Source organism: Cheilinus undulatus, linkage group 12 (genome assembly GCF_018320785.1).
Source record: "Cheilinus undulatus linkage group 12, ASM1832078v1, whole genome shotgun sequence".
Lineage (NCBI taxonomy): Eukaryota > Metazoa > Chordata > Actinopteri > Labriformes > Labridae > Cheilinus > Cheilinus undulatus.
This window is the reverse complement of record NC_054876.1, coordinates 11,742,982-11,757,025: the sequence shown is the minus strand read 5'-3', so window position 1 is coordinate 11,757,025 and position 14,044 is coordinate 11,742,982. Positions and strand designations below refer to the sequence as shown.

Sequence of the window (14,044 nt, the reverse complement as noted above, 5' to 3'; positions counted from 1 at the left end):
GATATACTAGGAATCTGGTCATGTAAAGTTTTCAAAGTTTTCAATGAAAAATTAAAATCAATGTGGAAATGGACAGGGAGCCCATAGGAGGACGCTAGGATTAGGGCAGTTTAAGTAATTTGGGGCAAGGAGTATTATGAGGCCAGTCTTCATTTTGCTCAAAGCAGATTTCACAGCAGATTTTAAGCATTTCTTTTCCTTTAACAAAGCCACAGAGCTACAACAACAGGACATACCCACATGTGAGCAAGCAATACAAGTTCAACACTTCTTATATTCTTCTACTACTAAGTAACAATATAAGTCAAATTTATGCTAGGTGTGATAGCAGATTTTACCATGCAGAAATCCACCAATTTATGAATTTGATGTACAGACATGGTGGGGCTTTGTGAGGGGCTTGACCTCATGGGGGGGGGGGGGGGCACTCTTCTTAATTACTGGAATAAGTTTTGATGTATGCCTTACATTTGATGCTCACCTCTGCTGCCTTGAAGCCTTTTGATGCACAAGGCCCCATGCAGTTACCAGTCTTTACCTGGTAGGAAAACTACCTATGATGAAGATAGAGGTCATGTGATCTGTTTGTTCTTGTCCTTTTTGACTAGCATCACCTCCAATGTTTTACTTTCAGATTGATTTCTTTAACCTAATGTAACTTTCTAGACAATGCAGAGTGGAAAACTGTAATATCTTAGCATTTTAATGACATGATTTCCTCTACAGTGCCTCTGAATTGTAGCCAAACAACATTAATCTTCCCTCAAAACCATTGCTTTGACACAGCCCTTAGAAGGTGCAGCGATCTCCTTTCTGCTATGTCTCTGTGTTCTAGCATGCAAACATCTTTTGGATCCTTCTGCAAACCTCAGGCATCATGATGTGTGATTGACAAATACCATGTACTCACATCCTGCACATCATTCATTTCTTCAGAGCTTTCACTGCTGGCTCAGCAGGATGACATCTCTGCTGAGGGTCAGCTCGTTTGAGGAACGGTTTTCCCAGCATTCAGTTTGGCATTGAGCAATATGTTAACATCCTCTGCCAGCAGAAATTGTGGATGTAAAAAAGGGGAAATGATCACTTGGGTGTACATTCCACTTGACAACATAGCACAATTTTAAACAATAAATGCAAATACCTTAAAACATTAATTAATTAATTGCAGCTGATAATTTGCATTTCTTTGAGGATTTAGAGAAAAAGACTTGTTTTGTTCATTATGAGAAGGATGATATGGTTTCCACAAACTACATGATAATAAATTGCTTAGCATGCAGCTTTTTTGATGGCATAATAGTGTTTGGTGATTATACTGGTGAAAAGACACTGCTACATCAGCCATTTTCAGAAATTTCCTATTGCAATTATTTTGGCAGATATTGTTGGGAAATGACTTACACCAAGCAATAATTATATGTTGTTTTTGCATTAAAGTTTTTATTTTCACTTAAAGTGTGCCAACACATGGTGTGACAAAGTCAATATGTATTCTTCACACTTATTTAGGTGCTTCAGGGCCAAATCATGAGAGTAGGTGAAAGTTCACACCTTTATGGGAAACTGGGACTATATTATTACAAATGTCAAATAAAATTTAATGAATTCAGGTAATTTGGTCATGAAATGATGAAATAGAATGTAGAGCATACTGACTGGTACTTTATAAAACCATATTTTACCGCAATAAATGATGAATATGTGGCAGGGGAGCCCAAGAAAAAGTTAAATTTAATAATTTCTGAGGTCATAGTGTTCTGATTGGCTGAGAGGAACAAGTGTACAACACGTCAGACTGACGTTAATTTACAAAGACGAATGATGTGGCAAAAATCAAAGGGCGAATAGAAAGAAGTAGTCCCAGTGTTGTATTTGTCATTTCAATTTATTTGTTGAATTATCTATCGATTTCCTCTTGTTGTGGAAATTCATATCAAAATGCTTGATTTTAACAACTGAAAACGATTTACACACTCCGTCATGCACTTTTAGAAAAAGTGTGACTGCGTATTCATCCGCCTTGTTGAGTGCACTTCCATTTCCGGGATGTTTTCTCCGCTGACCAACCTCCACCGCCATTGCAGGTCCAGGGAGTCGGTGTAGTGGCAGTCAGACGTTAGCCAGGGGAAGCCAGCAAGTAAACAGATTTTGGGACGAAATAGAAAGTATAATCGCACCGACAGCACGTTTTTTAACAAGGCTTTGAATTGATAAATTTGGACTTTAGACTAGAGGCTCCCTGGCTGTCCGGCTAGGATCTGAAAGAAGAAGAAGCCGTAGTTTGTTAGCATTAGAAGAAACCGGAGGAGAGAGAGAGAGGAACCGCCATGGCTCAGATCCTGCCTATTCGCTTTCAGGAGCACCTGCAGGTACATGGATGAATGAATGTCTATATTGTTACCTTAAGTTTGTATTCCAGTCATAATATTTACGACATTATCGGCGGCAGTAGAGACTTTTCAAGCATAAGTTTAGGGTTGCTAGCAAGCTAAGTTAGCTTTCGCAAGCTATGCTAACTAGCTTGACAGGGTGGATGACGTTTATCTTAGTTAGCATCTAGCATTCTTGCTAACACTTTTCTCAGCCTCCCTTGTTCGTTGAATAAATGACGAAATGCCGCATTTGTTATGCAGAAATCGATTTAAAATCAAGTTTCCGACCAATGCCTATAGCTTTACCCGTTTAGTAATATGTTAAATTAGTTCTTTCTGTAAAAAGTCGTCCTTGTTCTCGGACTAATTGACAGTTAACGTTTACTTGTCGTAAAGATAGTCACATTGAAAATTGCGATAATATCACTGTCTTTAGTATGGATATCAGAATTTCGATATTTTAAACATAGTTTTCTATTTTAATGGCTGATGGTGTCGAAAAGTACTGTAACTTAAAATCCTCAAGTATTTCACAAGACAGGTGCGTAGGAGAGGATTTAATCCATCCAAAATAGCACAAAAAGACTGGCAACATCACATTGCCGAGACGTTGCCATATGCCGTTTTATGTCGTTCAAGCATGACTTTGTCCAATATGGGGGGCTTTGGACTAATTTTTTGTTGCCATGGTATTGAGAGAGGCACTGATATTTGATAATTGCTAGTTTTATATCATAGTTTTAAATACTGATACAGCGACGACTCTTAATGCAATATATATTATTGACATAACGATTTTCAATACTGTACTTGTCATCATGTTTTAAAGTGACAGCTTATTGGAAAGAGATGACATGATCACTATTGCAGCTCATTTATTTGATCGGCGTTGACATGTTGGATAGGAATATCCCTGTAATTTGACAGTTATTATCTAAACTCAGCAGGATATCACATTGGCTGGTTGTAGAAATGGTCATGTGGTGTGTTGGCTTGTTGAATGACTTTGTCAAACTTGGCTGAGGCTCAAAAATGCAGTGAGAAAGACTCCTGATCCTGTCTGTGAGGCAAGCCCTCCCTTTGATATGGCAGAAGGAAAGCTTGCATAGCAAATTAAAGAAGAATACAAGACAAACGTGTCTTTTATGATTGTGCAGACATTTCTTTAAATGGCCACACCTTTACTATGACCTCAATTAAATTATCCTATGGTCAGGTTGAGGATGTGGAAACTCTCCAAGCTGTGGATTAAGTCTGGAGTACTGACTTTCAGGATGCAATGAATAAATTATAGTGACTTTTGGTGTTACACTGTAGCTTTAATTGAGAAATTTGATCTGTCTGTCAAAAAGGCCTGGGCAATTAATTGAATTTTAGATTAAATTGCAATATGTCCTACTGCAATTTTCAAATCGCAAAGGGTGCAATATTACCTTGACCGAAAGTTCGTGTTAAAATACCAGTTTAATTCAGTTTTTGTGTAGCAGAGATATGGTCCACCCATCATGCAATCATTGAAGTGTCATTTTTTTTAGAATAGTTTGCAAAAACCCTACTTTCCTTACTTTTAAAGTTTTTTTCTTATTCAAAATAAGAGTGACATAAAAATGATCATTCCCTTTAATGCAACATTTGATATAGAATTTTCAATGTAAGTCAAAATAGTTGCAAATTGGACATTTTTTCAAAATTGTTCTGGTTAAAATAAAGAATGATTTATTGCTTGTGTTAGAGGAAAAGCATTGGATGAGGAACCCAAAAATAATTGCACATTAAATTGCAACTGCAATATTGAAAAAAATCTCAGAATTAGATTATTTACTTAAATCGTTCAGCCCTACTGTCAACTTACAGAAAAGTGTTTGTTTTTTCCTTCCATTCTGTTACTGTACTAGCCTGGTCAGATCACAAAAAGTCATAATCACATGAGCTTATGTGATTGATTACTTTGGGCCTCAATGCAGACAGTAAAGTTGTATGATCAGCTTTTTCCATCAACCTCTGATGCAATTCACTGAATGTTTCTACTAGCCACTCTTTTGTCCATCATTCCTTATCTCTGTTTGGAAAGATTTAAGTCAGTGGTATCTTAGTAGAAATGTAGACAAGGATGCACAATGTTATTAATGTGGTATTGATAATGGCAGGCATTAGCTCAAACAATTAATGTGCAGGCACTTATGAACATTTCTGCAGATACTTACAGCCTATATTAGCCATGCATATTAACAGATTGTAACAAGTATGCTCATTTTAAAGCAGAATCAACAGATCTGCATCAGCTGAAGTTTTTGTCTTTTTTCATCCTCTTTCCTTAAACGGTAGTGTGTGTTCTTAGGACTAAAGTTATGGATCTAGACAACAGCTTGTTTAATTTTTTGCAGTTGAGAAGCAGGTGTTTTTTGTGTAATTTCAATTGCTTTGTCAGGAAACCACCTTGCAAACCTGTTGTTTAATTGTTGTTTAATTAGGAGAATGGATTTTAATTTGATAGTTTAAGCTCTATAAAGATTGCAGCATTTTTATTTTTTGCACGTCAGAGCTCACTGTTTGTCAGCAGGTTGTTACAGTTCTGTTTATAGCCCTTAAAAAGGCAGATGAAGCTTGGTTTTACTGATGCTGTTACAAATACAGTTTAAATGTTTGTTTTTTAATTTGAACAATAATTCATTAATCATCAATGGTAGAGTCAAATGTTTGTCATGTTTTATGTCAGTTTTTAAAACAAATAGGCTCTTACCTTAAGAGTAACAGCTCAATTTACACAAACAAAACAAGTTGTGTATGCATTGGTGCCATTATTGACTCAGCATATCGGATAAAATCCAATATAATGCATCCCTATTTTTCAACTTGAGAAAAAACTATCTGCCATAGTTGCATGTGACCTGATTTTTTTAATCCTCCCACATCCAGCATATCCCTGTATGTGGCAGGTGACAGGTGCTTATTTGAGTGCCTGCTTTTAATCCAGGGTGTTCTTGTTTCCCTGAGTTTCTTTAACTTCTTAGAGCTTGTGTCTCCCCTGGCTCAGTACTCAGATGCTTGGACACTGACCCATGAAAAGAGGTCACGGTCAATTCCTTCATGGGAGTTGATTGTGACTTCCAGTGTCTTTGTCAGTGACATTATTGTAGAGTAAATGTTTGAACACAGGTCCTCTGCTTCTTATTATACCTTCCTGCTACTGAGAAAATGCCACCTATCTTCTGAGAATAGCCAGAATGAATCCCTGTTTTGAAGTGGGTGTCTTTTTTATTTTTTGTTGGCAAAAACATGTCTTCAACAACTTAAAAAATATTTATTGTGTACATGGTGTAGCACAGCCCTTAGAGAAATGTGCCATTTTAGTCTATTTGACAGAGGTTGATGAGATTATATTTAGCCCTATCGTAATTGATTGTATGGTGACTGAGCTGCTCCACAAAGCCATGCAAAGCTCTTTTGTGTTTGCAGTTACAATGAAATTATTGTGGAATGAGATTTGACTCCTTTGTTAAGTCCTCTTGATTGCAAGAGTGGGAGTGCAAAGTGAACAGACACAAAGAGATGAATTGCTGAACTTTTTTAAAAACAGAAAGAAAGAAAGGAAATTCTGTTTTTTTTAAGATGTTGTATTTGTTTCCAATTTTCCTATTTCTGTTCAATAACTGGACTTATCTGATTCAGATAGGTAACAGTGCTTCATCCTTGAGTTGCCAGTGACATGAGCTGCCAGTGACTGAATTCTCCTTTCCCTTATGTGTGTCATTGGTGCTTCACAAGGTCATTCTGTGTGACTAAACAACTCCCAAGTGATCTCCAGCAACTATCACTAATGCATGACCTGCATATGCTATTTCATGCATGTTTCACAGCATGCAACACTTGTGCAGGTCATGCAGAATATAGTAATTTAGATTTCTTGCCAAATTACAAATATGTTTCCCTTTTTCAGCTTGGCTTACTCTCATTGGTTTGTTCTGAAGAGGATTGCCATTCATCCTGCAGGCTGTCAGTTAGTCGACTACAGTGTGATGCAATAAGGGAGCAGGAGGGACTTCTGCTTTCTTATTGGCTCAGTAGAGACACTGGATCCTAGAGAGATAATAGTAACTCATTACGCTCATTGTTCTGCTTTTGTGCTGTCATGATTTTTCATACAGCCTTTATTGCATACAGGTAGAGCAAAGCTAGTTTGGATACAAGATACAAGTTTGCTTTGCAAGTTAATCTTGATTGACTGCGCTGATTTTTATCAAACCACACTGTCTGCAGAAATCATGTCAGCAGGGGTACTATGAAATCATTTCCTACCATGCAACCACTCAGTACAAAGTATTTGTTTTAAAACTCACTCACATTTATCAATATGCCTGACTGTCTGAGAGGCTAAAAACTTAACAGACTGGTGTAATAAAAAACAACATTGGACTTCTAACATTACAGTTTAGGCCTTGGTTTTGACTTTATGCTATTAGACTTAAAGGCACATCAGGGTTTGTGTCCATTTCAAATTCTGTAAAATCTGGTGTATGCATGTAGTCATGCAGGAGGACAATCTAAACCTTTTTCTCTTAGCAGATTAAAAAACTGGGAGGAATTATATCCTGATATTTAAGCCAAATCTCTCATTTCTACCAAGTTTTCTTACAAAAACACAAGAAAATTTTTCAACATTATAGTCTATCAAATTGTCACGAGAAGTACATGTATATCTGTATAATTGAAATTCCTTGCAAGCTGTCCACCTTTTCCAGAAAAGAACCAGGGTGGCTTGATTGGTTTGTTCTGTTGTCAATTTAATTGAATTGAAAAAAAATAATTATAATTTGCTTGTCGGTTGAAATGTTTAATTAAGTTCAGTATAGGTTTGTTGCCACATTTAGAAGAACTTTATGCATTTTCACCCATTTCAAATTTAGGGACTACCCAGTAATCTGTTGTAGTATCCTAAATAGAGCTTACACACACTTCTCACAGTGACATTTTTAGCAGGATTCAAAGTCTTTTGGATTTAAAGGAACAAACATTCTGAACCTGTTGAACCCAAAGGCAAGCATTTGCCTTGGTCTGTGCTCTCTCCATCCTTCCTCTCTCCCTCAAACTTTGCAATTATCTGTCATCTGTCATCCGGTCAACTTGCATAGCTTGCATATTTATAAGTCATCCATTTATATGGTGTAGTGGAGACTCTAGTTAAAGAACTTTAATAGCACAAGTGTTGAGTAAAATCCCTGTAACTTTGAGCCTTACATCTTTTACACACGCTTCGGCATGAGCACACTGTCATGCACTAAACCTCGCAGTATAAGAAACAAAAACATACTTTCATCTTTGGTAAATGAACAAATGACATATTCATAAGGCAGCATCCACTATGAAGAGTGCTAAAAATTAGCTATATGACACTAAACTATAAGGAACCAGTTTAAATCTAAGACTGGTATTTCAATTAGGACTGTGTTAAAAAAAAATTGATTCTCCGATTCAGATCGATTCTTTTTATAAAGTTACAGTATTGATTCAATACCGTAAGATCGATCTTTTAATATATGCCTTTTCCTTCTCCTGACGGCTCCTCGTGCTATCAGTCTCGGACTTACATCACTTGTGCAGCCTGAAACTTTCCCTGCAAGCATTTAGCATTGTTAAAGTGTTTAGACTCTGATTCAAGGTTTAAATCTTACGCCCAGTCATCTAATTTTGGATATCTGGACACGTTATCAATACGAGCTGGATATCTCCTCCTCAAATGTAAACCTCTGCTGGTGCAGAGCGAGCAGCCAAGATTTTCAGGGACTCAGTGGAGAGCGCTTAAGCCAGTGCTGCTACAGACCAGGCAGACTCACGCACACAACAGTGATAGTCTGGGGTGCTGTGTTCAACAGGAGCAAACTCTTGACTGTTTTTGAAACCCCTTGTATACGTCACTCTGTGCAGTGGGCTTTATTTTACTATCCCCTATTCTCCTCTTTTTCACAGCTGCGCAAATTACGCATGGCTCCGCTGTTTACAGCAGGGAAATGACAGAGTGCTCCGTAAAACAGAGGAACTCTAGTTATTTAGAAAGATATGAGTAATAAAGCTGCATCTTAGGGCCCTAACTATATTAGAAATTTTGACTATTACTATTACCACCACATTTTAAACTTTATAAGCGCCAGTGTCATTATACATAACGGGCTTAATCAAACTTTGTGAAATAATTTATCAAATTGACTTATTTTTGTTTTTATTAATTTAACAACAAGAGTTTCAACTTGGACTTTCAATAAGTGACTTAACTCTATTAAATCAAACATGGTGAAGCATGCCAGCTCTGCGCCACTGAAGGCACCTCCAAACTTAAGAGGATATCAGATCGCATTTTGGATCTAAACACTGCAAATACAGAGGCAAACCAGACAAAAGAGGCCTTATCCAGGATGTGCCACATGGAGGGAAAATAGTTATGTAAATACTACTAGTTTTAGGTCATTTTAATGCAAACCATGATGTTTTTAATAATGTGCCTAGTTGGAACATTATTTGTACTATTTCCAGTTAAAGTTCTCTGAGAATCTCTTAAATGTAGAAGCAAATGTAGGTTTTGTTACTTAAATATCCCTACATGTATCAATATCAAATCAAGAATCAAATAGAATCGGGCTCAGAATACCCAGCCCTAATTTCAATGTACTTTTTGGGTAAAGAGTCTGTAAGAAATAGTCGTCGTTTCTGTGATGAAAACACTGCCCATTTTGCCATTGACTAAGGCTTACCTTGAAAATAATAATTAGTAAACAGGATTTGTCTGACAAGGGACCCTCTCTGGGGCCTAAAATGCACTGTTGATGGTTTCTGAAGGGAAAAAGCAACAGCTTAAGCTTTTGTCCTACTCCTTTAATCCATGAGAACATTTCACATACCAGTCCATAATGACATATTACTGTTGTTTATGTATATGTGGATATTTTATAAGTAGTTTTTAGGTTTACGCAGTGTTCTGTTGTGTTTACAAAACATGTCCTCATTTAACTCTCATGGCTTAACCAAAATATCCATCAAGAACTTGTTAAAGAAATGTGTAACATGCCCAGATTTGTAAGCAAATTAAGCAATGATGGTTGTATATCTAAAGTCATTCATAGTAGTCATAGTAAGTTATAGATATATTACTCATAGGAAGTTATCGATGGAGTTGCTTTATCCAAGATATAGTATCCTCACTTTTCAGCATCAAGATTTTAAAGATTTTTTTTATAACCCAAGAGACTAATAGACAGTGGATAATGAAATAAAAATTTCCCCAAACACATCCTTTTTAAAGGTTGTTAAAGACTCATAAGATTGAAGCATAATTGCTTTTCATTTAAAGAAACAAAATATTGTAATTGGCCCTGACAAAAGTTGCATTTGTTATTGTATACCAAAGCAGGTAATTACAGTTGAATGTTTGCAGCGTGAGAAAGGATTCAGTTCTCTGAATATTTGAAAACTGAGGCTGTGTAGCTTGGCTCTAAGTGCATGTAATTCAGTTTCATTTGCAGTAGCTTTACATCTTTGTTCTTCCCCATGTGGGAGGAGCATGAGTTTATTGTGTCATGCTCTTTAAATATCACTGTACAAGGTTAGCACGGTGCACTTTGATCTGTGCTAGTAACTGACCAGCTGATATCTCGTGACAGGCTGCTGAGGATACAGATCTGCTGAACACTTGACATTCTGCAGCTCTGACTAAATGTAAGATATCAGGAGCATTTGGACGACAAAGGAAACTGCAGTCCTGAAACCACCTCAGCAGAACTGGCCCAGATTGGAGATGGATAGGGTCCAGAAACTCATGAATTCCTTCCTGCCGCTCTTCTCTTTATCTAATAGTAAAAGTAGCCCACTTGCTCCTCACCCCTGGGCTGGTCACATGTCCCCCACCAGTGTCACATGGTCGTGGAGGAGGCAGCACTGGGCAAGCCTGTTGTTTCAGTCCTGGTGGACAATGGGTCCCTGGTTTCCTGTTGTGGAGCGCTGCAGTGAAGTGCTGCAAGCCTCAGCACATTACATAGCACATCCTTCCCTGCCCTGCCTTGAACTTTACATGTCCAGGGCACACACAGGGCTTTTTTTTTCTGCTGAGCAAGATGCTGCTTTCCTTTGAAGGAAGAGCACGCAGGTTAAATCCACAGCTGGGACTCCCTCTAGATCATCATGAATGGTCCCAATCTGCTGAATGACTCCTTATCTCTTTGTGTCAGTAGCAAACGTCAGCTCAATTTTAATGGGAATTTCTCAGCTGAAGGATAGGCTACGTGATGTTTTAAGTATTTGCATTGGGCAAAACTCATAGATTTTTGGTGCACCATCATATTTATGCATTTGTTGCTCTGGCTGCAGTGGATCTTCAATATATTTTTAAAGAAAAATAAAACGCATGAAAGACTATGATGCATTCTTTACTTATTTAGCCACTAGAAATTTCAATATTTCGAAAATGCACAAAGAATTGTTTCACCATTTAAATATACCCTGTAGCACTGCAATGAAATCCATTGCATTTACCAGTACACGCCAACACTTTCCGAAGGCCCTACTTCACTGATATGATAGCGAACTATGTGTGAGAATATTTCCCCTTGGTTCTTCACTCTGCACTTAGTGTTTCAAGCTGGTTAAAGCACAGAGTTGTGCTCGACGATCCAAGCTCTTGCTTCGTCTAACAAGGCCGTGTCGACACGGAGACGAAAACGATATATTTCTGTTTTGTTTTGAAAAGGTTTTCCGTAAATACAGGACTGTCTCAGGAAATGTCCACGTAAGCATGGAACCACTGAAAACACTGTAGTATATATGCCAAGCCTGTAAGTGACGCTGTTAACGCTGTCACGGAAACGCACCAAAAAGAGAAGAAGATTACGGAAAGCTGTCCAAAACTTTCTCTGGTTGCCCCTCTGGTTGTTCTCCGTGGTGGATCTAAGAACATCTGTTCTCCATGAACATTTGTTTTTCACGGTGGTGGTAAATGAGCATCATATTTTGCTGTTAAAGCCATAATAAGCTCAGTAGCTTTGCAGCATGAACACAGCCCTGTAATCCGCCATAGTTGTTTTGGTCTGACATGCGCATGCGGCTTTTGAGGGCTATGCTACGTAATCATTTCAAGAAATCATTTCATGATTTAGTAAGCTACAGAAAAATGGATTTTACTAGTTACTTGCTTGGTTATGATGCTGTATTTTGTTGCAGATATTATTTCTTACTGTAACGCCATGCCACTAAAGATTCATTCCAAGAAGTGAACAGATCAGAGAGAGGTGGAGAGAGTTAGAGTTAATGGCTTGTAAAGGGACTAATGATGGTAATGCAGAGTAATAAGGAGTCACCACGTTTACTGGTGTTGCTATTGCTGCCATTGCATTGGCTGGCTGCCCAAGTTTAGGCGATTAGGCCAAGGTTGCATGCAGGCTGGATCAGCTTCTCATGTAAATTGATTCCTCCTCTTCACTGTGCTTTTCTCTTTATGATCACACCTTGTAGTTTATGCTTTATTCATCCTTTGAAAGTGTATTTTTCCTGTTGCATTGATCAGATGTACTTATAACTTAACATTAATGCTCTCCATGTTAGTCAACCCTGAGCTTGCCACTTATGTGATCAGTCAATACAAAGCTTTTGCCATGGCCTATGAAGTTGTGAGCATGTATGGTCACATAGTATCCCCATATTACCCGTAAATCATGTTTCCCAGATTATCAGTAGGTGGCTGGGGTTCTATGTCACCTTGTTTGGCTTCTTTTTCAATGGCGACTGAGCAGAACATGTTGGAGTTCATGTTAATAATTGTTGAACAACTGGTACTTTCACTGCCACTATTGCAAGGCAAAAAATATGTAAATACAAAATGCAAACAGACTTGGTACTAGCAGTTCAGGCTTTGCAATATGTAGTTTTGATGATATACAGTATTTTCAAACAAGCTCAAGAATAAGACAATATCATTTATGGTAAAGTTTGTTCTTTTAAATCAAAGGTGGAAAAAGTACACAACTGTTTTACTTTGGTTAAAATTTACACAAGTAGTGGTCCATAAATCTACTTAAGTAAAAGTAATAACTATCTACTAGTTTTAAATTGACTTAAAGTACTGTGTAGCTACTGAGGAGTTGTACAGTAAAATATGATCTTTTCTTATTGACAAAAACAACGAGAGTAGGTCTCCAACCGGGTTGTTAAGGTAAAGTCACATCTCTATGATTAAAGTCAAATAAACAGAAAATATACAGTGTTAATTAAACTCATAGAGAGTTGAATTTAACATGGTAAGTGTGTTAGTTTACACTACATTTAGCTGACCTACACTTTTGAGTCTTAAATATTTTACAAATCTGTAGCAAGGTAAGTCTCCTTGCAATAACAAAACAGACTGGAAAGCTTTAATCTAGCATTAAGCAACGTTTGATCTATAGTTTGCTGGTGGTGCTTCTTAAAAAGTTGTTACTGCATTGTATAGTTAGATGTTTTCTTCAGGAATTTTTATCTCAAGTCATCCCTTAAGGTCTGAAGCTACCAAGTTCCTACAGCTAGAAACAATACGCAAATTTAAGTCAGGATTAAGTTGCTTTCGACCCCCCTCTTGCTACCTTTCTAAGCTATATTTTTTGGTGTAGCATTCCCCAACCTTTTGCTATCAGCTATGCTAAATGCAGCACCCACAAAAGCTAGGCCAGGCTAAGATAAATCCAAAACAGTTTTCCACATTGTTTGTAGCTGGTTTGACCTGCTTTCACAGAAATTCCTGCTCATTGAAGTCACAGCAGCTTTAGCCCACAGCTGTACTTCACTACAAGGTTTCCATAGCAAACCAGTCTTACCAACCGTACTGTGGTGTGGTCCATCTTCCTGCAGTACAGCATCTGTCTGTCTGTGTTTGTTTTTCTTTATTCCAGTGGACCAAGGTACCTTTTCTATTGTGACTGGGCCACGCGGTTCTTTCCTGTTTTATGAAAGCTTTTCATTGTGAATGAAAGGGCTTCCTGCAGATCCAAGAATAGATGGCAGATGGAAGGCAGAGAGAGAGAGAGTGTAAATCTCAGAAAACTATTGTGTAATAATGGAGAATAACCCTCCTCCTCTGCTTAACAAATAGACACATCAGTCTGGCATACTGAGATTACAGCAATGAATTGGAGCAAGTCAAACAGGTAGTTTACACACATTGAGATCTCATTGAGGTCTGTTTTACAAAAGAAATGTTTACTATCAGTTTGAAGTGGTCCTATAAATCAATTTCAATGCTTTTTGAAGGTTTTATAGTTTCCTCATCAGTAAAACAAGCAACTATTACTAAAGCAGATTTTTCTGTGTCCAAAGTTTATTTTCTATGCAACCTCTTTTACTTTGTCTGTCATTTAAGTAAACAGTGCATCAGTAAACAGGGCTTCAGCTTGGTCAGTGTTTGTGATAAAAGATCTGAAATCTGCACTGGTGTTACCAATATGATGACAACCTCCTCCCAGCAATTAAAGAACATGAAACACTGCAGTGAATGCTTGGAACAAACCAGTTTTCAGATCTTTCCAAAAGCTGGTAGTAACACTTGTTCAGTAAGGTCAGTTGTTGCATCGTCATTCAGAGGAAACCAGGTTACACACAAGAGAAGAATGTGGGTGAGACGGGGCTGAGGGGGGAGGGTGTGTCCTGTCATTGATAAAAGG

General features: G+C 37.7%; 1 protein-coding gene across 2 annotated transcripts in view; it reads left to right on the top strand.

Moving 5' to 3' along the window:
• The first annotated feature begins 2,054 nt into the window (after positions 1 to 2,054).
• cltca (clathrin, heavy chain a (Hc)) overlaps positions 2,055 to 14,044 on the top strand; it is a 51,323-nt gene continuing 39,333 nt past the window's right edge. For both annotated transcript variants that reach the window (XM_041801732.1, XM_041801731.1), the window contains exon 1: positions 2,055 to 2,372. In XM_041801732.1, the coding sequence (XP_041657666.1) occupies positions 2,331 to 2,372 (42 nt within the window). In that variant the 5' untranslated portion in view covers positions 2,055 to 2,330. The remainder of the gene's footprint in view (positions 2,373 to 14,044) is intronic.